We start from the raw sequence: 22,625 nt of genomic DNA, 5'->3' as shown, positions 1-22,625 counted from the left end.
GACCTTATCATTGCTCCGTACTAATAGTAGACACTACCTTGGACTTAATTGCTACAGTACCAGGTAGTCCCTGCAATCTTCTAATTTTAGTGTTATCATCACATATAATAACTGGTATAATTTCAATTCAGAGATTACCATGTGTCGTAGTTCTCAGCAGGAAAGGATTATTTTCTACAGGTCATTTATTGATTACTCTAGATCTAAATCTCAAGGTAAAATACTCTAGATCATTAAAAAAAAAAAAAAATCAATTTGCTTTGAGGTAGAACTGATTACGCTATTTATTATAATGAGAACAGGGTCACATTCACTGGCTTGGCTGGGCCTGCAATAATTGAATTCATGAAGTGTACTACAGTAAAAGTACACTTCACAGTTCACAATATGTGACAAACAATGTTTACACACATACATGTACTTCCCTGTGCCATGCAACATCCCATTGTTGATTATAGTGTCCATATATGTTAATGTGATATTCCAAAGGTGAAACCATGTTAATTTATTCAAATAAAACAGGGCTCATGAACATACATGTACATGTACATGTACCCGTGCTGTTTAAAGTACAATAAGGGGCACCGCTACTTTACAGGGACGTCTACGCTCAAAACATTATTAGCAATTTTGCCATTTTTGTGTGTTTACAAACATTTTGATGATGGTACACACATGTCGACCTTCAAGCCCCAAATAGGGCTCATATGGAACAACAGCCAACGTACAACTGGCCTGTCATAATCCCATTGTATCTATTGTTGTATAGTTGAAGCTTTTCATTCAATACCAAAGGTACTGTACATGTACAGGTACAATGAGGCATATTTACATGCATCAATAAACAGCATGGGCCAAGTACAGTGTACATGAGCCAGCATAATATGTACATGTGCTGTACATGTTTGTAAAGCAGAACCACAAAGGAAGGGGGTGCGGTCAGCCACACCCCCTTTAGAAACCAAAAGGTCCATGTATACAAACATTTGAAGGTACATGTACACCTACCCGCCACCTACAGTTCATGTGCAGTATGGGTACAGTACAGGACCATGGACTAGAGCATGTTCTTACAGTATGCAAAGCCCCTTCAGCCCACCCCCCCCCCTCCCCCCTCCCCCCCCCCCCCCCCCCCCCATCATGACAACCCTGAATCTAGATTCTTTATACGCACTGTACCAACCAGTAATGCCATTGATAAATAATTAAAAAAGAATCAAGTCCACTGACAATGCCAATTTGGATTGATACTATATGTAGGCCTGGACAGGTTGTTGTTGTTTTTTTGTTTTTTTTTACAGCCGAATATTCGGGTACGAGAAATCGTACCCGAGTAGTTGTCAACCGTGCGGGTACTCGAGCATTCGGCTACCTGTCGCAGCCTTAATATATTTAAGCCAACCTATACTGGTACATGTACATGTATAAGAATTTCATGAACATCTGCACATATACCTTCAAAATAATACTATAATTACATGTACATGTAAATGTGTTCTACTTGGAAGCTGTCTTTTTCATTTTATTCGACTCTGCCCTAAAAAAAAATAATTGAATGACAAAGGCTCAGATCTCAAAAAGATACAACACAAGTACAGAAGATGTACAGTATATACACAATATATGTACAATGTACATGGTGTATGCTCCAAAGTATTCAAACCAAAGGTACTAGTAGTGCCAAGCCCAAATCACTAGTACAGGTGTACATGAACATGTTAGTAAACTACCCACAGGACAAAACTCAAAGCACAATACTTCCTATAGCAAAACTAAAGAGGGAACATCCTGAAAAACCTGAATGTCTTTACATCACAGAGCAATAGTACTGTAGTATTATAAAAAATTCACATGACTGATTAATATCCTGTCACTATGGCAACAGTAGTAGTTAAGAAAAAACCCAAAGATGTCTGGAAATCTTGTCGATTGCACTGATAAAGTGATGTCACCATAGCAACTTAATGGTTATGATGGAATTCATAAAATTCCATCCTGTTGCGGTAGTGTGACTTTTGGCTCTGTCCCATGTATGTACATCATGTACATGTACATGTACATGTACTTGTACTTTTGTATAAAGGAGGCTTATAGCCTATACATGAACATGTTCATATCTACATACATGCAGGCTACATGTACAAGTGTTTCAATTTGTCTCTTGAATCAATACAAATATTGTTTTTAAATTTTAAAAAATTATAAAAAGTCAAATTTCAAGAAATTGTATAAACACTGTTCACTTTTAGTATTCAATCTTGCTGCAATACCTGTGAATTTTCTGAATGACTTATTCTTCACTTAATGTATCAAGCAAGAATGAATTCCTCATATACAGGAGACTCTTCAGATTTGAAGCAAGTACATGTAGCAACATTGAAAGTATCGCATTTGATCTTGGGAAATGGGAAGTTTAAATCAACTCCTAAATTAAACTCAAGGACCCAATACCCTTTCCTGCAAATAAAGACATATATTCTGTGGTATAATATTTGACTCAACCCCCACTAAAAATTCTCTGAAGTTGTTGACAAGCATTAATAGGTAGCATCTCGTTGAGGGGTGAACTGAAGAGGGCAAGTCAAGGTCAAACTAGCCCAGAATAGGTCTGTATCGGAAGGATCTCCATCAGGCTAGTCATGGGGTAGAACCTCTTCTATGACTCACATGCTGACAGTACATCTTACAGGAGACTGTAGTGGGCGGTGAGCTCTCAGGGAAACCAATGATCAGAATGGTTTCACAAGAAGCTTTCTCTATATTTTTCAACATCTTGATCTTAGCAAAGAGTAGCAGTAAAAATGAAATTCTTTAAAAAACTGGAATCCTGTAAAAATACTGAAATCAAGTAAATTTGCACTTTTGCAAACAGGGAAATTTAATTCTAGAACAAACTGACAGCTTTGATTTACTGGTAACCTGAATCTTTCCCAATATTTTGTGCGAAATAGTTTTCAAGATGAGAAGAAAAAAAGCATAAGTAAACATTAAAGGGATAGTTGTCTTTTGTTGCAGAGGGCGCTATACAAAATAATTTTTATGTGAGATTATGAAAAACTGAGTGTCAAATTTGAAAGAACATGCAATTTATTGACAATTTCATCTTTGTTTGATCGAAATCGGTTCAGAGACGACTGAAATATCCATAAATATATTTATTTCTAATATTTGTGTACAGTGTACCACCACAAATATTCGATAATTTGAAAAAGCCGTTGAAAAAAGGAAATAGAGCCTTTTACGATGTATTTCAGCCAATGCCGATGTTGACTTTTTTGTTGGTTACATTACGCACAACCAGCCGGCCCATGTATTGTTATTGTTAATTAATTAATCAATTAACGGCCACTGTATTTTTTTTTAAAGTGGAGCTGTATAGGTATGAACTTATTGTCTAAATTTCACAGATTTGGGGGCTATAACAACCTTCATAGCAATTCTAGGTCCTAAAAGGGAACTAGAAATATCATAGATAAGAATAAGAGCAATAACCATGCACTAAAGGCATTTGCGGGCTGAAAACAGAACTCAACTATCCCTTTAATCACAGGGGGGGGGGGGGGGGGGGGAGAAGGGGATGTTTTATTCCACTTTGTTGGCTTAAATGGAACTTTTGGTATTCTTTGTCATGTACCTGTATGTAAGGATTGTTGCATCCCATATACAATGTACTATCAAGTGACAATGAAAAAAAAATCTTTGTAGTTAAAACATTTCTTCAAATGTCAGCAGCTCATTACAGAAAAAGGTGTAACATCAGTCTGTGGCAAGGTCAAAACAAGTGGAGCAAATCATTGTATTCAAGTTGATTGTTTATTATAATGTATGTAATGGTGAAAACCCACTATATCACAATGAAAACTAATGTCTGATTTGTTTCTAAAACTTAATAATCATTTTCAACCATGCAAATTGGCAACCATACATGTAGATACATGTACATACCGGTACATATATTTGATGCATAGAAAAAAAGCTATACCTACCATATTTAACATTATTCCACATGGACAGCAGCTTGCTCTTAACCTTTTCTGATTGGTCCTCATCTCCGGCTTCATCACTGGCAGTATTCGTCTCATCCTCTACCTCGTCATTTGCATCAAACGACGTCGATCTGGTATACGATGACCGTCTCGTCCTTTCCCTCTCCTCCCGCTCCCTCCGTCTCATCGTCGCACGGTCGCTGGAGTTGCTGCGGAAGCGGGAACGGAAGTCAAAACCCTTGAGGTTGATTTCCCCGCGAGATCTTCTAGAAGCCCTACTGGCTGATTTGGTCTTTCCTGGACTGCCAACACCGCTGCTGTTCGTGCTAATGTAGGCAGGAGAGGATTTGTCCATAAGTGATGGCAAAATGGGCGACTTATCTGCACCACCCCTCTCGCTATCATCCACCTCAGTTGAATTGGAGGTCTTACCCAGGTACCCTAACCTGAACTTGGTCCAAGCGGTCTTGGTCCTCTCCCTGTCAGAGCTTTGCTTGTCCTTGCCTTTGATCTTGGGCATCACTGGCTGTGGAGGACTTGTCTGGACCTCTGCAAAGTCCAAGGAGTCATTGGATGCATTACGTTGACCACTGCCAATTTCTGTTCTCATCCCCTCGTTGCAATCCATAGGTCTATTCTCCCGTTCAGTGACCTGGTTGTCCATGTTGAGGTTGCTCTCCGAAGAACGGTGGCGACCTTTAACGTGAGCAAAACTTGACCGTGACTTTCTGCTCGTGCTTGGCGACTGTGATGATGAGCCAGATGGTTCGGAGTCCCTCTTCAGTTCCTGGTCATATGTGCTCCTTTGGGTTGAGGTTCCAGGACTCCTAACACCTTCATTGCTGTCCATTATCTCTGCCAGAGTCCTTTTGGTTGCTTTCCACACCTCTGAAACAGGCTTATTCAAGAAGTCCATCTGGGCATCTGCAACAATTCCACACACACAAAAAAGCAATAGGAATGTGTAATCTGTAATCATTAATACATGTACATGTGAAAAATTACATTTACGGTATATGCAACATTTTGGAACAATTGACAAGAAAAAATATCAAGCAGATCTACATACATACATCTAAATTGATGGGTCAATAAAAAAGTTGTTGGCACTGACTAGAGCTAGACTTACTCTAGTCTCTACTATCAAGGGCATCATTTCATGGAATGGTCATATAAGTACAAGTCAGACCAAGATCCATTGTAATACAGGTTAATTACAACCAAACATATGCGCTACAATGTATTATGCTAATGCCATGGGATGTTTGTGAAATCATACTTTCGCTGCCCTGGGCAGCTACATTTTGTAATGGTAACAGGTCATTTTCTCAATCGAGTCAATATGTTCAACATGGACAAGAGTGAAGAGGCAACTATACACAAGCCAGGTCAAGATCAAGAATATGAAATAGAGCCTTAAACTAATAGAGGCAGAGCCTTAGTTAGAACTTAGTAACTTAGAAGTATCTTAGAAGTTAGAGCCACCTAGTGAAGTACTCAGTGCAGCATGCAGTAACTACTGGTAGTGAAAAATAAAAGAAATTTTGCCAAAAGAATCACTCGAATTAGAGTCTATACTTTATTTGAAAACAGAGTGAGTGAACTCTCAGACGTCACATAAGTTTGCTCTTTAAATGTTTGGTTCCAACACGTGAGGCGAAGCTAAGCCAACTGCAAACCGATGACCTAGTAGAGGTCAATACATCTGAGTAACTTAGTATTGATGCTTTGCCGAAGTGGGTAGTGAGTAGCAAGCCTTAGATTAGGCAGCCAGGAGCAAGGGGCAATTTATTTTTAAAAGTTGCCCCTTGCCCACAGGGATTTACCAGAGCAAGGGGCAATTCCTTAAGAACCAGGGGCAATTTTCCAAAAACAGATAATGACAACTAATTATACAAGTTAAATAAGTTCAAAGATACAATGTTAATTTCATAATGTGAATGCGATCAATTTAACAACATTTTAATCTTAACCCATAGCCTGCCATGAGGCTGCATGCACGCTACCTATTGAGTGCCATGTGCGTGCAAGGGCGCATTCGTAGTAGCAGTTATTGTTCATGCTCATTGGGCTGTGCTGTGTGTTTTGCACTCGCCATTCATAGAACCATCGCGTTAATCAGATTATCTCCAAAACAACCTGGCACAGTGGGGATTAGCCCTGTGGCACGATAAGAGTTAACAAGATCAACAGGAAAGATTGATTAAGAACATCAACTTGCACATAGTTAAACAGTATTTTAAAGAACTAAAAATATTGATGAGCAAATGAATAAATATATTGTCAATTTCACAAACATCGAAAGTCATAAGGACTTGGGAAGTTTATCCCAAATCGAAATCACACCTCACACACAAACCTTCCACCACACTCTCGGCAGTAGGAGCAAATTTGAAGAATTAACATTTTAATTGTTGTATAACCAAAGAAATACCAAAAATTGTACATGTAAAAATGTCCTTAGACATTCGACAGCTAAAGTTGAAACCAAAATCGTTCCTCGCACACACACTCTTGCCATACCGCGAAAGTCCTTGGTGGCGCTGCTTGTTGGGAAGCTAGCAGGATGGGAGTTTGCCAACGAGACCAATGCACCTTCGGAGATTCGCAACGCGCAAATTTATAGGGACTCGAAAGGTTTGTGGTGGGAAGCTGGCCGGCTAGCTTTTTTGGCAAAACAAGGCTATGTCGGCTGCTGGCAAAATGAGAGTAACTACGATCGAGAACATCGAAGGTGCTCTTAACTTATCAATAAGAAACTTCTAATTTCTATTTGAGATGAAATAATAAACTAGACCTACAAACAAACCTCAACAGATCTCTAATGACAATTTGAATGCTTGTTTATTTCTCCATTTGACGATTTGTTTTCTTGATCCTTCGATACATTTGTACATAATGAACGTGCATGCGCCACAGCACCATCTAGCGATCGCATGATCTGAACGTACGTACGTGCGCTAGCCTATAGACTCTAGTAACAAAGGGCGCATTTTCATGGAGACACTTGCGCCTTATTAAAGCACTAAATACGAAGCTAGTAGAGAGCTCGTGCGCGGCAAACTGTTCATGATTCGTGTATTTTTTCTGTTCTAATAAGTTATGGGCGCATTTTCACGGCAAACACTTGCACCTTGCCATCTAGTTTTAGATGATTATGGGCGCAATTGGTGGGTTTGTGAGCGCAAATTTGCGCCCTGCGTCCGCTTTATCAAAGGCTCGGTGAGTAGTACATGTACTACTAGACACTACAGTAGTACTACAGTACACTAGCGCTTTACTACGTACTGAGAGGCAGCAATTACACACAGTACACACACTGCACACTAACGCACACAATAAATACGAAGTGGCTGACAGACAGTAGATTCACGATTTGAATTTTCAAAATATTCTTTGTAACAGAGTAACAAACTAACTTAGACTAGTTCTAGACCCTCATACATAAGTTGAAAAGATTGTATTTTAGGGTAGAATGCCCAGTATTCGGTCACTTAAGGGGAAATCGCTAATATTTTGAAATATTACCTCTTTTATTTTGGCAATCTACCCATCAAAAGAAAAGAAATTTATTCCTCTAACAGGATTTTATAGTCACTTAAAATATAGAATAATGATAAGCAAAATACTTCCGAAAGAAGACGGAGCATTTTTCTGCCCAGAATTCGGTCGCGCACTATTTTCACACAATTGCGCGATAAAGCACTGAATGTCAATGCGTTGACCGAATACTGGCCGAGCGATACCGCAAGGCAAGGGTATCGTATAAATACCTCTCGCACATCGGCAAGTGCGTCATTTGCAAATTCACTGTGATGGAGTGAACACGGAAGTGATTCTCTTCACACACATATTAAATTCATTGCGACAGCACACGTAGTTGTTTCGAAATAGACTTCTACATATGGCTATGCATGTTAGCGCATGTGCTAAGAGAACGCGGAAGTGCAGGAAGTTGTGCGACACTGACCAATTTCGAGCTAAGTTGGAGATCTTTCCGGGCCCTAAATCTAATTTAATTTTGAGAGTTAAGAAAAGTTGTTCAGCTGCCTGATTTGTGCAAGTTTCGTGGCTCTTAAATTATTTTTTTAATTGTTACAGCTGTTGAAACAGCTGTCTGACCGAATACTGGGTGCGCTACCATTTAGTCTAGATCTAGAGTCTACTAGTACTAGAATTTAGATCTAGGTGTCATTAATACTAATAATAGTCGCTAAACTACCGATTTAGGGTGAAATCAGTTGAGTTTTGTACAGTGGTGTTTGAAATGTTGAGAATCAGCAGCTATGTTATGTCTAACTAGAGCTACCTATACTACGGAGCTCCCTGGAGTTACTGTACCGTACCTAATGTACCAACCTGACATATCGTGTACATCCCGGTGAACTACCCGTTCATTACCAATGGCACCAGCGCCAGCAGGCTCGGCTGCCGACAGAGTCAGAGCAACGCAAAGGTCAAGCGAAAAAAAAGCCATCTTTACACTAAGATTCTCCCCCAATATAAAAGATAACACATCAGTACATCAACTCACAACTAGTAGAAAAACAAGTATATAGGATGATAAGAGACAAACTTACGTAATGTGATAATTTTCTTCTCAAAGTCGCGTGACACAACGTAAATATTTACACGGAAAACATTCATGGGCGTGTGATTGTAATTTTACCCAAGTGTAACTTATGGGGCGCCACGCGCGCCCGTCCCACAAGTACAAGGCTAGAAGGTTGTACGCAAATCCATCAACCTAGATTATAATAATTATGAAGAATGATTTTCATTAAAATATCAGTTATAATATAAATGACATATCTCACGCAATCGGAGGTCTCAAGGCAAAAAAACAAACAATTTATGTGTGCCGATTTCAGATTTTCTCCAGAAATCATACGTTGATAATAATTGGATCATGCATGCTATAAACGAGATTCATATTAATTAATCAATAACTAAATATTCGTTAATTTTTTCCTTTCAGTCATCTATTAATTAATTCACTTACATATTTGTTTATTTATCTATTTATTCATTTATTTAATTATTTATGTGCTTGCATTATTTTATTTATTCATTCTACATTTCTAATATGTTGTTTGTTTATTCGTTTACCTATTCATTTATAATCTTTTTATTAATTATGCGTGTATGTATTTATTTATTTATGTGTCATAATAAACAAGACATAAAAAGGATAGGTTTAGGATTTTGTAGGTTTTGTTGATTGATTGATTGATTGGTTGATTGATTTTTATTCGCCAAGCTTCCAACATACAACAATAATATCGGATTCAGCTTGTCACAGGATAACCCAGCTCGAGAGCTTTCCAATGGGCGCCCCGACCGTGGAGCCTTTGTGTACAAAATTATAAAATAGTAAAAATTTACAGACCGATAAGAATTTTTTTATTAAAGATAATAATGATGATAATAATCACATTATAGACTTATGATAGAAATGATAATAAGTACAAGAAGAAAAGAAGAAGGAGAAGAAGAAAAAGAGCTAGGAGGAGGAGGAAGAGGAAAATAATGATGATATGGTAGAATTTCTAACGTACAAAAACACAAGTATATACAAAATGAAAAAGTATGAACCGGCAGAAGAATACAAATTTCAATCATTATAACATGTCATTCGCTTCTCTTCTCTGACTCTGACATATTAGGTATTCCTTTTATTTCCTGTTTTAATTAAAATGAGCAAAGTTTTCTATTTCCTTCACTTCTTTTATGAAGGGAATTCCAATGTTTTATGCCATTAAAACGAATTACCAATACCTACTCTTTCAATCTTTCTGGTATTTCTTGTCTTATAATTAAAAACAAAATCATAGGTATTTATTCTCTTCTTTCATAAATAAAATCGTACATAAATTATAACAATGTATACAAAATTACAAAATAATCTTCACAAAGGTCTAAATTCTGAATCAATTTGCAAGTGAACTTTTACATTTCCATACAAGGTTACAATCATGTCAGCCAGTAACAAGATCGAAGTTGGATATACATGTACATAATTTATATGTATACATATATATATATATATATATATATTATATATATTCCCTACACACTTGATTCAAGCCGCCGAAGATGGCGTTATCAACAATCTCATCATTATGCTTGGAAACCGTCTAACCTTGCCACGCTGCCCTGCATATTAATATTTAAATTTATGAATATTTGCGGTGGGACGGTGTGTTGGAGATCAAAAATTAAATCGGCCCGATTCTCGACTTAACCAGTATGTCGCAATAATAATGGATAATTCATGACCTGGGTACTCATTCGTTTACGGTAAGCCACCCGATTTTCTCGTAATGTCGTTCATTAGCTTTGCACTTGTATTTTTTGTATGAAATCTCCTCCTCTTTTGATAATATATCGCATCGGATCCCCAGCCCCCCCCCCCCCCACTCAAGTGCTATTTAGGGTACGCGTATGCATGTTCCCTCCCTTTGAAAAAAAAAACCCTAAGTCCGGTGTGGGAAAGTCAATACGGGCCGATTTTTTGAGTGTATTACGAGCCGGACTTTGTTGCGTGAAAAGTTATCCTTTATACCGGACATTTTGGGAACATGAATGCGGTCCCTCCGTTTCCGGATTGGGGGGGGGGGGGGGGGGGATAACGGTTAGGGACGAGGACATAGACGATTGGAGAATAAAACTGTGGGGGCATCGGTCAAACGAAGTGTTAAAGCTACATGGATAGCAGTGGCGGATCCAGGGGGGCCGAAACGGCCGCGGCCCCCCCCCCCCTATTGGCGGCGCAAAAAAAGGAAGAAAAAAAAAGAGGAAGAAAAGAAGAGAAAAAAAGAAAGGAGAAGAGGAGAAAAAAAAGGAGAAGAGAAAAGAAAGGAGAAGAGAAAGGAAAAAAGAAGAGAAAAGAAAAGAGAAGAGAAAAAGATAAAGAAGATAAACCCCCCCCCCCCCTTTCTCCCTCCCACTCCGGGGTCGGAGGGACCGAATTTGTGTTCCCAAAATTTCCGATAAAGAGTTACTTTTCACGCAACAAAGTCCGGCCCGTAATACACAAAAATCCGGCCCGTACTGACTTTACACACCAGATATAGAGGGGTGCATTCAAAGAGAGGGAACATACATGTGCGTACCTTAGATAACACTGAGTGTGGGGGGGGGGGGGGGGGGGGGGGGGTGAGAAAGGTGGAAAGGGGGAAAGACAAGGAAATGGCGCTAAGTGACAGTAACGACGAACAAGGGAAAACTGTAATCGGGAGATTTGGGGTCATTCCAGAAGGCTTGGCAAACGTTATTGAATAGAGGGGGGCCGGGCCGGCCGCATAAAATCTCGAGCCGCGGATTCAAATTTAAACGTTAAGATCAGCCCCTGCGGTCATCACTCTTTAGTGAGAAATTTGAAAAGGGCACAATAATTTGGATGTCTTTTAAATAGAAGTTATATACTCAACAGTCAAATTTTAAATTAACGGTAGGGCCGCTTCACAACTCTTATTTTGCCCTTCATTTGGATTCAGCTCATACCAACTCGCTTGTGCTTGTATTTAAACTCATGTTGGTAGTAATCATGGGCAGGGGCGGCAATCCTGGGCCCGTCCCCCAGGAAATTTAGAAATATGGCTAGAAAGAAATATAGCGGAAAGAACGTACATATTGGGCTTAGGGATTTTTTAGAATGCATAATTTCAGCATTCAACATTGCAAAATCTCGCTTGGTCGCTACAACCAGGCCCTCGCCCGATAACACAAACCTTTGAAGCTCCCGGCCGTGATTTATCCATGGTTGGTGTAATATATCTTTTTTCCCTTTCATTTCTACTAACCTAATTGTGTGCTATCACAATCATGATTGTTTCATTTTCGCTTTAAAGCAGTTGCGTAGCCAGGGGCGGTGGGGACAGTAAGAGGATATAGGACGAAAAAGGAGCAGACAAAGAAACATTTTTGAAAATTCTGACAAGTCGAGAACGGTACAACGAATCGTCTTCTTTTTTAATAATTTAATGAAACGTCAACGTTTCCGCGCTTCGCGCGGGAGGGGGAAAACTGAATTCAAACAACGATTAAGAGACGAGAATGGTAAAACGATTGGTCTTCTTTCTTTAATAATTTAATGAACCGTCAAAGCTTACGCGCTACGCGCGGGCAGGGGAAAATGGAATTCAGACAAGGACTAAGAGTCAAGAATGGTACAAAGAATCGTCTCCTTTCCCTTATAATTTAATGAAACGTCAAAGCTTCCGCGCTTCACGCGGGAGGGGGGACGGGAACTCAATTCAGACAAGGATTAAGAGTCGAGAACGGTACAACGAATCGTCTTCCTTCTCTAATAATTTAATGAAACGTCAAAGCTTCCGCGCTTTGCGCGGGAGAGGGGGGGGGGGGGGGAAGGGGGGCTGAATTCAGTCAAGTAATAAGAGTCGAGAATGGTACAACAAATTTTCTTTCTCTAATAATTAATGAAAGGGCAAAGCTTCCGCGCTTCGCGCGGGCTGGATGAAACTGAATTCAGACAAGGATTAAGAGTCGAGAATGGTACAACTAATCGTCTTCTTTCTCGAATAATTTAATGAAAGGTCAAAGCTTTCACGCTTCGCGCGAGAGGGGGTGAAACTGCGTTAACACAAGGATTAAGAGTCGAGAATGTTACAACGAATCGTCTTCTTTCTCTAATAATTTAATGAAACGTCAAAGCTTCCGCGCTTCGCGCGGGAGGGGGAAAACTGAATTCAGACAAGGAATACGAGTCGAGAATGGTTAAACGATTCGTCTTCTTCCTCTAATAATTTAATGAACCGTCAGAGCTTACGCGCTACGCGCAGGCAGGGAAAAACTGAATTCAGACAAGGACTAAGAGTCAAGAATGGTACAAAGAATCGTCTCCTTTCCCTTATAATTTAATGAAACGTCAAAGCTTCCGCGCTTCACGCGGGAGGGGGGACGGGAACTCAATTCAGACAAGGATTAAGAGTCGAGAACGGTACAACGAATCGTCTTCCTTCTCTAATAATTTAATGAAACGTCAAAGCTTCCGCGCTTTGCACGGGAGAGGGGGGGGAAGGGGGGCTGAATTCAGTCAAGTAATAAGAGTCGAGAATGGTACAACAAATTTTCTTTCTCTAATAATTAATGAAAGGGCAAAGCTTCCGCGCTTCGCGCGGGCGGGATGAAACTGAATTCAGACAAGGATTAAGAGTCGAGAATGGTACAACTAATCGTCTTCTTTCTCGAATAATTTAATGAAAGGTCAAAGCTTTCACGCTTCGCGCGAGAGGGGGTGAAACTGCGTTAACACAAGGATTAAGAGTCGAGAATGTTACAACGAATCGTCTTCTTTCTCTAATAATTTAATGAACTTCAAAGCTTCCGCGCTTCGCGCGGGAGGGGGAAAACTGAATTCAGACAAGGAATACGAGTCGAGAATGGTTAAACGATTCGTCTTCTTCCTCTAATAATTTAATGAACCGTCAGAGCTTACACGCTACGCGCAGGCAGGGAAAAACTGAATTCAGACAAGGACTAAGAGTCAAGAATGGTACAAAGAATCGTCTTCTTTCCCTTATAATTTAATGAAACGTCAAAGCTTCCGCGCTTTACGCGGGAGGGGGGGGGACGGGAACTCAATTCAGACAAGGATTAAGAGTCGAGAACGGTACAACGAATCGCCTTCCTTCTCTAATAATTTAATGAAACGTCAAAGCTTCCGCGCTTTGCACGGGAGAGGGGGGGGGGAAGGGGGGCTGAATTCAGTCAAGTAATAAGAGTCGAGAATGGTACAACAAATTTTCTTTCTCTAATAATTAATGAAAGGGCAAAGCTTCCGCGCTTCGCGCGGGCGGGATGAAACTGATTCAGACAAGGATTAAGAGTCGAGAATGGTACAACTAATCGTCTTCTTTCTCGAATAATTTAATGAAAGGTCAAAGCTTCCACGCTTCGCGCGAGAGGGGGTGAAACTGCGTTAACACAAGGATTAAGAGTCGAGAATGTTACAACGAATCGTCTTCTTTCTCTAATAATTTAATGAAACGTCAAAGCTTCCGCGCTTCGCGCGGGAGGGGGAAAACTGAATTCAGACAAGGAATACGAGTCGAGAATGGTTAAACGATTCGTCTTCTTCCTCTAATAATTTAATGAACCGTCAGAGCTTACGCGCTACGCGCAGGCAGGGAAAAACTGAATTCAGACAAGGATTAAGAGTCAAGAATGGTACAAAGAATCGTCTTCTTTCCCTTATAATTTAATGAAACGTCAAAGCTTCCGCGCTTTACGCGGGAGGGGGGACGGGAACTCAATTCAGACAAGGATTAAGAGTCGAGAACGGTACAACGAATCGCCTTCCTTCTCTAATAATTTAATGAAACGTCAAAGCTTCCGCGCTTTGCGCGGGAGGGGGGGAGGGGGCTGAATTCAGTCAAGTAATAAGAGTCGAGAATGGTACAACAAATCTTCTTTCTCTAATAATTAATGAAAGGGCAAAGCTTCCGCGCTTCGCGCGTAATGGGGGGGGGGGGGGGGACAGCGAGCTGCCCGAATATGAGTTTTTGATACCTTTTCTCGTTTATTTTGGTGATAAATAACACTTTCACAAAATACATATTATGCTCAAATTGTTGCTAGCTCACTAGCCGAATTGTGAAACCAGAAAATTACTTTTTCGGGCAAGACGCTCTAGCCCCCCCCCCCCGATGAAGATGTCAAAAATTGTACCGGTATGGTGCTTCTAATATGACCTTGACAAACACGGTCTGCGCAATTTTCAAATTTCCGCCCCCCCCCCCCCCCCTATTGGAAAATCCTGGATCCGCGCCTGGATAGTTAGCTTGCTCACATGTAAAATAAAGGCTCAGACATTATGTGCCCCCAATCGTATCTCTCTCTTTCTTCCCACTCTCTCTCTCTCCCTCTCTCTCCATCTCTCTCTCTCTCTCTCTCTCTCTCTCTCCCTGTCGTCCATCAGATTTTATCGAGAATTAACAAACTGTTTGGAAAACTAAAAAATCTAAGAGAGTGGTATTCCAAATGATACAAACATCAAACTTGCATGAAAATATGGGTAACTAATAGGGAGTTATCATTGGAATGTGTGACATGCGTTACGAGTACGTGTGACACCGCATTTAAATGCCAGTTGGAGATTCCCCATCTTATTACATGTATTGATCTCGATAAAAACAAATATATAACTTTCTCATCAATTCTATTTCTGATTTTTCTAATACTTACACTCATTTCCAATTTTAAAAAAAAGAGAGAAAGAAGATAGGTAGGGGAGTTTAGTTGCGATTTTCCCCGCCAACAAGGTATAGATCGGGGGGGGGGGCAATGGCGTACTGATTGGGGGGGGGCAGATACCCCCCCAAATACAATTCAAACGTGGTTTATTTCTAATTCGATACCGGTGATTTACAAATGTTGATGAAATGACATAATTTTCCAAGATTTTTTGTCACTTTTTAATAAATTATACTTTTTTATACGTTTGTTGGAAAATTACAAATTTCTAAATTTACAGTCAGGCAAGAAATATGCTTATTTAGAAGCCTACATGGCAGGGCCCGCACAACGACGGGGCTCCGGGTCCTCGAGCTCCGCCCTCACTTTTTTCGAAAAAAGTATACTAAAGAGAAATAGAAAGAAAGAAAGAAAAAAAGAATAGTGACCTGCAAGTGTCACAAAATAATGAGGTATCAAAATATACTCATCTGACCGTGATTAAATGCCTAAATCCCCTGAGCTTCCGGGGGCTCCGCAACTGGACCCCACGCCGATAGTGACCTGCCAGTGTCATGAATAAGGTATACAAATATGCTCATCTGACCGTTATAAAATGCCCCCAAAACCCTGAGCTTCTGGGGGCTCCGCCCCTGGACCCCACGCCAATTAGTGTCCTGCCAGTGTTACGAATAAGGAATCAAAATATATTCATCTAACCGTAATTAAGTGCTTAAAACCCCTGTGCTTCCGGGGCTCCGCCCCCTCGACCCCACCAGGGGGCCTAAGGCGGGCCCCTTGAATGCTCAATGACCGTTATAAAATGCCTCAAATCCCTGAGTTTCAGGGGGCTCAGCTCCCTAGACCCCACGCCAATAAGTGACCAGCCAGTGTCATGAATAAGGTATCAAAATATGCTCATCTGACCGTAATTAAATGCCCATACCCCCTGAGCTTCCGGGGACTCTTGACCCCTGCCTGGGCTTTGACCCTAGACCCCACGCCAATTTACACTACACTCTACCTGATCGTAAATACTTTAGCCTCCCCCCCCCACCCACTTTGAAAAACGTTCAGCGGGGCCTGCATGTTGTTGTTGTTGTAAGTAATAGTTTAATGGCGTTCATTCGATCAGTATACGCCATATCTTTAATTTTATAAGAAAATCAATTATACATAAGAAAACTGAGGATAAAGATTTGTAATGATATAATTAATTAATCAGTAACGCAATTTATTAGGAGTCTCTAGATGGTTTGCAACTTCGTGTTTCTGCTTTTTTTAAGTTTAATCTGGTCAGCCCGGTTTCGATTGCATGGAAACTAGCTTTGCTCGATTTGAAACAGGCTTCTCGGCTACTCGGCGTGCGTGCGCAGTGATCTTTTAATTTTGTAACGCACGGTGCCTAGACCACTCAGAAACACAGAAACACTAAATAATTTAGTGTTTCTGTGTTTCTGTGTTATTGAGACACATCGTACAGGGGCCTGCATGTAAAAGTGGGGTGATGCGGATTTTTTTTCTGCCAGCCCCCCCCCCCCCGGCCCCCCCCCCAAAAAAAAAACTTTTTTGTTCATTACGCCACTGAGTAGATGTCAGTAGATGCCAGGAAAACATCACTAACGGGGGTTCAAAATAGCACCAAAAAAAAAAAATTCCCTCGCCGCTTTGCGGCTCGTGGACGATGCTCCGCATGTTAGTAGATGCCAGGAAACATCACTCACGAGGGTTCAAAATAGCAACAACAAAAATAGCATCGCCGCTACGCGGCTCGTGGGCGATGCTCCAATCGTATTTGGGTTCCCCCCCCCCCCCACCCTTAGCAAAAAGCTAGATCTGCCCCTGTGTTTTGGAAGGATATGGTAAAGACTAAAAGTAAAGAAAGAATGTAAATAAGGTTGCTCCGAATAATATGAGGAGGAGAACATTATGTGCAGAACGGGAAGAAATGGAGAAAATGTCATCACGGGAAAAAAGTCAATATTTCTAAGAGGGAAAATGCCGACTTAAATAAATGATAATGATAAAATACCAAGGAATTTAAGAGTTTCATGGGTACAGATTCAATGGAAATTTGTATTAAAATAAGAGCCCCCGTCAGCACTTAAAGAGCCCCCGTGAGCCTTCTCACGGGGGCTCTTTTTGGGGGGAAGAGCCCCCGTGGACAAAAAATTAATTTGAGCCCTGATTGTAAGATATCTTCTTTTTTTTAATAAATAAGCAGCATGACATGTGATATTTATTTCCAACGGAGTGTTATTGCGATTAGTTTTGTGTGTTTTAATGGGTTCTTGAGAGTGATAGGCCTACATACATACACACACCGACCCACACCCACGCACATCCTTGCACACATATTTTTGTTAAGCTCGTATCACTGTGTTGCACCTGCATATGCCTATACATGTTTACAATAGTGTACAAGACACACTTGCGATATTCCAAGTTTGAAATTTTAGATCCTGAAGATATCTCCTTACATGTGTAGTTATAGCCTATGATTATGTTACTATTGTGTTCAGGAATTATCCACCATCACCAACAACCTACCCACCGCCAACCCACCAAATGTTATATTCTTTTTTTAAACAAATGTAAGTTACAATTTCTTAATATGGAAACCAGTTAACCATAAAGAGGCTATGTATTCCTTAGATCTCACAGGGGTAAACTCTAGACCATGGAGTAATGAAATAATTATGTGACTGTGGAAATGGATAACTCATCTAACTAAATATGGAATGCTTAATTTCTTACGTGTATATCTTTGAATATTTGATTTAAGACTAAGGAAATTGAGAAATACTGAAACATAAACATAAAATAATGAAAACGAATAAAGTTTACTCTCTTCCATTGAAACGTAAATTTATTAGAAGGATAATACAGTATCAGAAATCCATATGGAGTATATACGCCATTTACCCTCCACAATAGAATATTACATAAGAGAAAAAATGATAAAAACATTACAGAGACTAGTTTAGCTCATGCCTCTTATTGTGAGGTAGGTTTGATGCTACTAAAAATGTGACAAAATGTTAGTAACATCAATAATATTTGGCCATGTCTGTCAATTTGTCATATCATTATTTAAAAAGCTGTAAACACCAACATCAAAATCAAAAAAAATAATTCATTCACTTTAAACTGCCTATTATTGGGTGTACATCATATTTCTTACATACATGTATTATAAATAAGACCTACATTTATATTATGGTCACATATTGAATTCACAAGATATATATGATCTGTGAAAATGCTTATAATTATGTACGTTTTTTTTTCTATGTTCACAAGGACCCGATCATTCCCCTATACAATCTAGACATTTATATACGGACACAGATCTATTTAATGTACTTTAATGACTAACTTTAGAGAAATGGCATAACAGTTGCATACTGGAAAAAATACATATCCCCATAAAAACCTTAAATAATTTCAATTTCAGTTATATATATGTGAATAATCAAACACGCGACATAAATCTGGAGAATAATTTCATCATATTTCAACGTTATTGATGTACATGTAATATTTTGATAGCAATTAATTAGGTAAATGAAAACCCCGGTATAAAACATAGAACTTAAAATAAGTTATATCGTAATTTTATGGAGAGACAACGTATTATATCATTGAATTTGTGAGTTTCCTAATGTCATAATGTACTTAATTTCTATATTGGCGTTACATTCGCACGTGCCTCTCTTTTCTTTATTTTTAATTTTCAATTTTGTTTATCCTTGATTTGTTACCCCCTTTATTTGTCCTTATGCTATATTTTTTACCATTTTTTTAACCATAAATAAGCTATGTATTCCTAAGATCTCACAGGGATAATGTGGAAGTGTATATCTCATCTTACTGAAGTTGACATGTTTAATATATTATGTGTATGTTTGATTAAAGAGTAAGGAATTAAAGTACTGAAACAAATGAAAACGGATAAAGTCTGCTCTCTTACATTGAAACGTAAATTTATTAGAAGGATAATACAATATCAGGAATCCATATGGAGTATATACGCCATTTACCCTCCACAATAGAATATTACATAAGATAAAAAATGATAAAAACATTACAGAGATTAGCTCATGCCCCCAATTGTGAGGTAGGTTTGATGCTGCTAAAAATGTGACAAAATGTTAGTAACATCAATAATATTTGGCCATGTCTGTCAACTTGGCATATCATTATTTTAAAAGCTGTAAACACCAACATCAAAATCAAAAAAATAATTCATTCACTTTAAACTGCCTATTATTGGGTGTACATCATATCTCTTACATACATGTATTTTAAATTAGACCGATATTTATATCATTGTCACATATTGAATTCACAAGAAATATATGATCTGTGAATATGCTTATACGTAAGCTTTTTTCTTTATGTTCACTAGGACCCGATCATTCCCCTATAAGATCTAGTCATCAATATAAGGACACGGATCTCATTAATGTACTACTAACTTTAAAGAAATGACATAGCAATTACAAGCCGGAAGACAGTAAATATCCCCATTAAACCCTTGAAAAAATAAATTAAAGTACAGTAAAATGTCAACATCTTGCTGTATCCATTATATTAATGAATGAAATTGCTAATGATATCCATCGTCAGGTATATTTCCATCAATCAAATCTTCTGATCAGGCCTGCTATGTTGACCATTCACACTGAAAAATAAACAGACATTTACCATCTTAAAATGTTTATGTATAGAGGAATGATAAATTAATGTACTAGATTGACAACAAACTGTCTGGAATGCAAAAAGGAGTCTTTATTATAGTTAAACTACAAAGAAGAATACGGCTATGATTGGCAGTATATCAATTTTTTTGGAGATGATAGTTCTACATTCACACAAGAACCCCTCCAACTACCATCCACTGACAACCTATGCACCCTTGGACATGAATACCCAACTCTGCCACTCCCCCGCCCCCCCCCCCACTCAGTGTTATTTAGGGTACGCATTCCAACCGACCCCCCCCCCCCTTTCAGCAAAAGTCCGGTGTGTAAAGTCAATACGGCTCGACCTTTTTCTTTTGTATACGAGCCTTTTTCAGCACCCCCCCCCCTTTTCAGCAAAAGTCCGGTGTGTAAAGTCAATACGGGTCGACCTTTTTCTTTTGTTACGAAAAGGACATTTTGGCAACACGCATGGGGTCCGTCCGTTCTCGGAGTGGGGGGGGGGGGGGGGGGGGGGCCGGGGCCACTCCTAAGTTAATATCCCTAGAACTTTTTCCCCTGGACATCTATCTCTTTAGGATTTCTACCTCCCAGGACAATGAACCCCTACCCCCACCCCATCACATATCTGGGACAATAGACCCTGGGTGAACTTGACCTTAAAGTGACTCGGTAACATTGTTGAAGGTTGACGAAAAAATTGTGTAATTTGTGTATGGATCCGCCACTGTGGAATGGTATATACAGCCAATTCATTGGTTTGTGACGATTTGCAATCGCCTAAAATGGGGGGAGGGGGGGGGGGAGGGGGGGGGGGGGTAGTGAGCACTATTTTTGTTTTGGCCCTCGAAAATTTGAAAAATTGCACCCCCCCCCCCCCCCTTGAGCGCCAGGGGGGGGGGCCATCTCAAAAAAAAGTAAAATCAAATTTTCCGGGGGGGGGGGACCTAGAATGGTATATAGAGCCAATTCATTGCTTTGTGACGATTTGCAATCGCCTAAAATGTAATTAAGTTGTAGTAAATTGTTATTCTAATATTTTTGTTTGTTATTATAATTACTCTTTTATACATGTATTATCTTGTGTTTACTATGTCATTATTTCTGTAAAGCGCTTCGAGCAATTCGTTGGATGTTGCGCTATATAAAAGACAATTGTATGTATGTATGTATGTATGTAGTAATATAGTTAGGAGAATTAAGGAATTGATCAGATCTGTTTTCCCCAATTACTATCATTGATAATCGTCCATTGTCACTTAAACTTTCAGATAATCTTTTATTGTACCTCAAGCATTAAAGTCGTTACCTTAGCACCATTTTCTCCAATCTGAACAATGTTACCGAGCGTCTTTAACAGGTGTCTAGTTGCACACAGTCACAAAATGTCAACTCTGGACAACTACATTTTAGAAATTTACCCCGGGGAACCGGGTACATGCAAAGAGATCCTTCAAATTTCAAACCCAACCCTCTCTAAAAAGAATAATTGCCTTCTATACAACTATTGTTTTGTACACCAACCCTCCACACCAAATGCCTCATATTATATGCTAACCGGAATCTTAGTGTCAATCCTTGAACAAGGACTATTAAACCCTAACTCCGAACCTAACTTAAAACCCAAACATAACCATAGCACGTTGTCTACATCATTGGTGAAAAAATTCCAGAGCAATTGTCGTCGGAAAAATTGAAGATGGAGCAAAAAAGTTGGAGTATCACTAGTTTTTAAACTGACCTGTGACAAGGCCTTCACCATATATCTCCATACGAACACTAATGTGTTTATACCAGCTGACAGGCATCAAGCGGAAATAGCGGCAAACCTGGGACACAGGCAGAGTGTTGGTCATGATGGTGTTGCGGTCAACATTACCGATGAAGATCTTTAATAATAAAGGAAAACCGATCCACTTTTTAAATAATTATGTTTCAAATGATTCTGCATTTAATTGCGATCGGACCTAAAAGAATCTGATGTAGCATTAAATTTTTTTTCTTTTTCATTTCAATCTTTATTCCAATTCATAAAAATACAACAACATCAAATATAAAACACAATAGCATTATATACAACATTTAGTAAAAATGGTACAAAAAATAAATACATAAGTTTCATAATAATATTGTAAAAATGAATGGAAAAGGAGGCGTACGTAAAAGGCCAAGGGTAGGCTTGTAAGAGTGTACGACCCTACAATTTAAATAATGTATGAATATATATTGCAAAAAAATAACAAGTACCAACAATACTGTATCATCATGTACCAAAACACAAAATAAAAAATCAACAAAAACAACAACAACAAAAAAAATCAATAATTTCCAATCAAATATTTTTTATATTGCCTTTTAAATGAGTTATTAAATTGAATATTAAAGTTACTTAAATTTAGACTATTCCAAAGGATTGGGCCTGTGTGGCGTAATGAGTATTTTGATTTATTATTTAAATACGTCCAACGGTGAAAATGATTGCAAGATCTTGTATTATAATTATGGATATTTCTATTTTTTACAAACATATTCATTAAATATGGGGAGAGTGTTTGAGAGTGAAAACGTTGCATAAACGAAGCAATTTGGATCTTATTTATATCTTGTAATTTGAGAGTATATAATAATTTAAATAATGTGGAAGTAGAAGCAGTATACTCGGACTTCGTACATACTCGTATGGCTTTCTTTTGTAATATTATTAGTTTATGTAAATGGGTCGAATATGTGTTACCCC

At 39.0% G+C, this 22,625-nt stretch overlaps 2 protein-coding genes across 3 annotated transcripts in view; both read right to left on the bottom strand.

The window, feature by feature from the left end:
• LOC581768 overlaps positions 1–8,671 on the bottom strand; it is a 37,942-nt gene extending 29,271 nt beyond the window's left edge. The window contains exons 1-2 of one of the 2 annotated variants that reach the window (XM_781754.5): positions 8,567–8,671; positions 3,987–4,910 (exon numbers count right to left, since the gene is read on the bottom strand). In XM_781754.5, coding sequence (XP_786847.4) covers positions 3,987–4,910; positions 8,567–8,633 — 991 coding nt within the window. In that variant the 5' untranslated portion in view covers positions 8,634–8,671. Of the gene's footprint in view, positions 1–3,986; positions 4,911–8,345; positions 8,520–8,566 lie in introns of those variants that run through there. The other variant, XM_011676291.2, reaches the window with a different exon arrangement.
• Positions 8,672–18,033: 9,362 nt separating this feature from the next.
• The window catches only part of LOC105443282 (EGF-like repeat and discoidin I-like domain-containing protein 3), a 37,216-nt gene continuing 32,624 nt past the window's right edge, over positions 18,034–22,625 (bottom strand). The window contains exons 12-13 of the mRNA XM_030996458.1: positions 21,630–21,777; positions 18,034–19,869 (exon numbers count right to left, since the gene is read on the bottom strand). Of these exons, the coding sequence (XP_030852318.1) occupies positions 19,865–19,869; positions 21,630–21,777 (153 nt within the window). The 3' untranslated portion in view covers positions 18,034–19,864. The remainder of the gene's footprint in view (positions 19,870–21,629; positions 21,778–22,625) is intronic.

The sequence above is a fragment of the Strongylocentrotus purpuratus genome, unplaced genomic scaffold (assembly GCF_000002235.5).
Source record: "Strongylocentrotus purpuratus isolate Spur 01 unplaced genomic scaffold, Spur_5.0 spur5_scaffold_3, whole genome shotgun sequence".
Lineage (NCBI taxonomy): Eukaryota > Metazoa > Echinodermata > Echinoidea > Camarodonta > Strongylocentrotidae > Strongylocentrotus > Strongylocentrotus purpuratus.
Note: the sequence above shows the minus strand (reverse complement) of the source record. Positions and strands in the feature narration are given on the sequence as shown.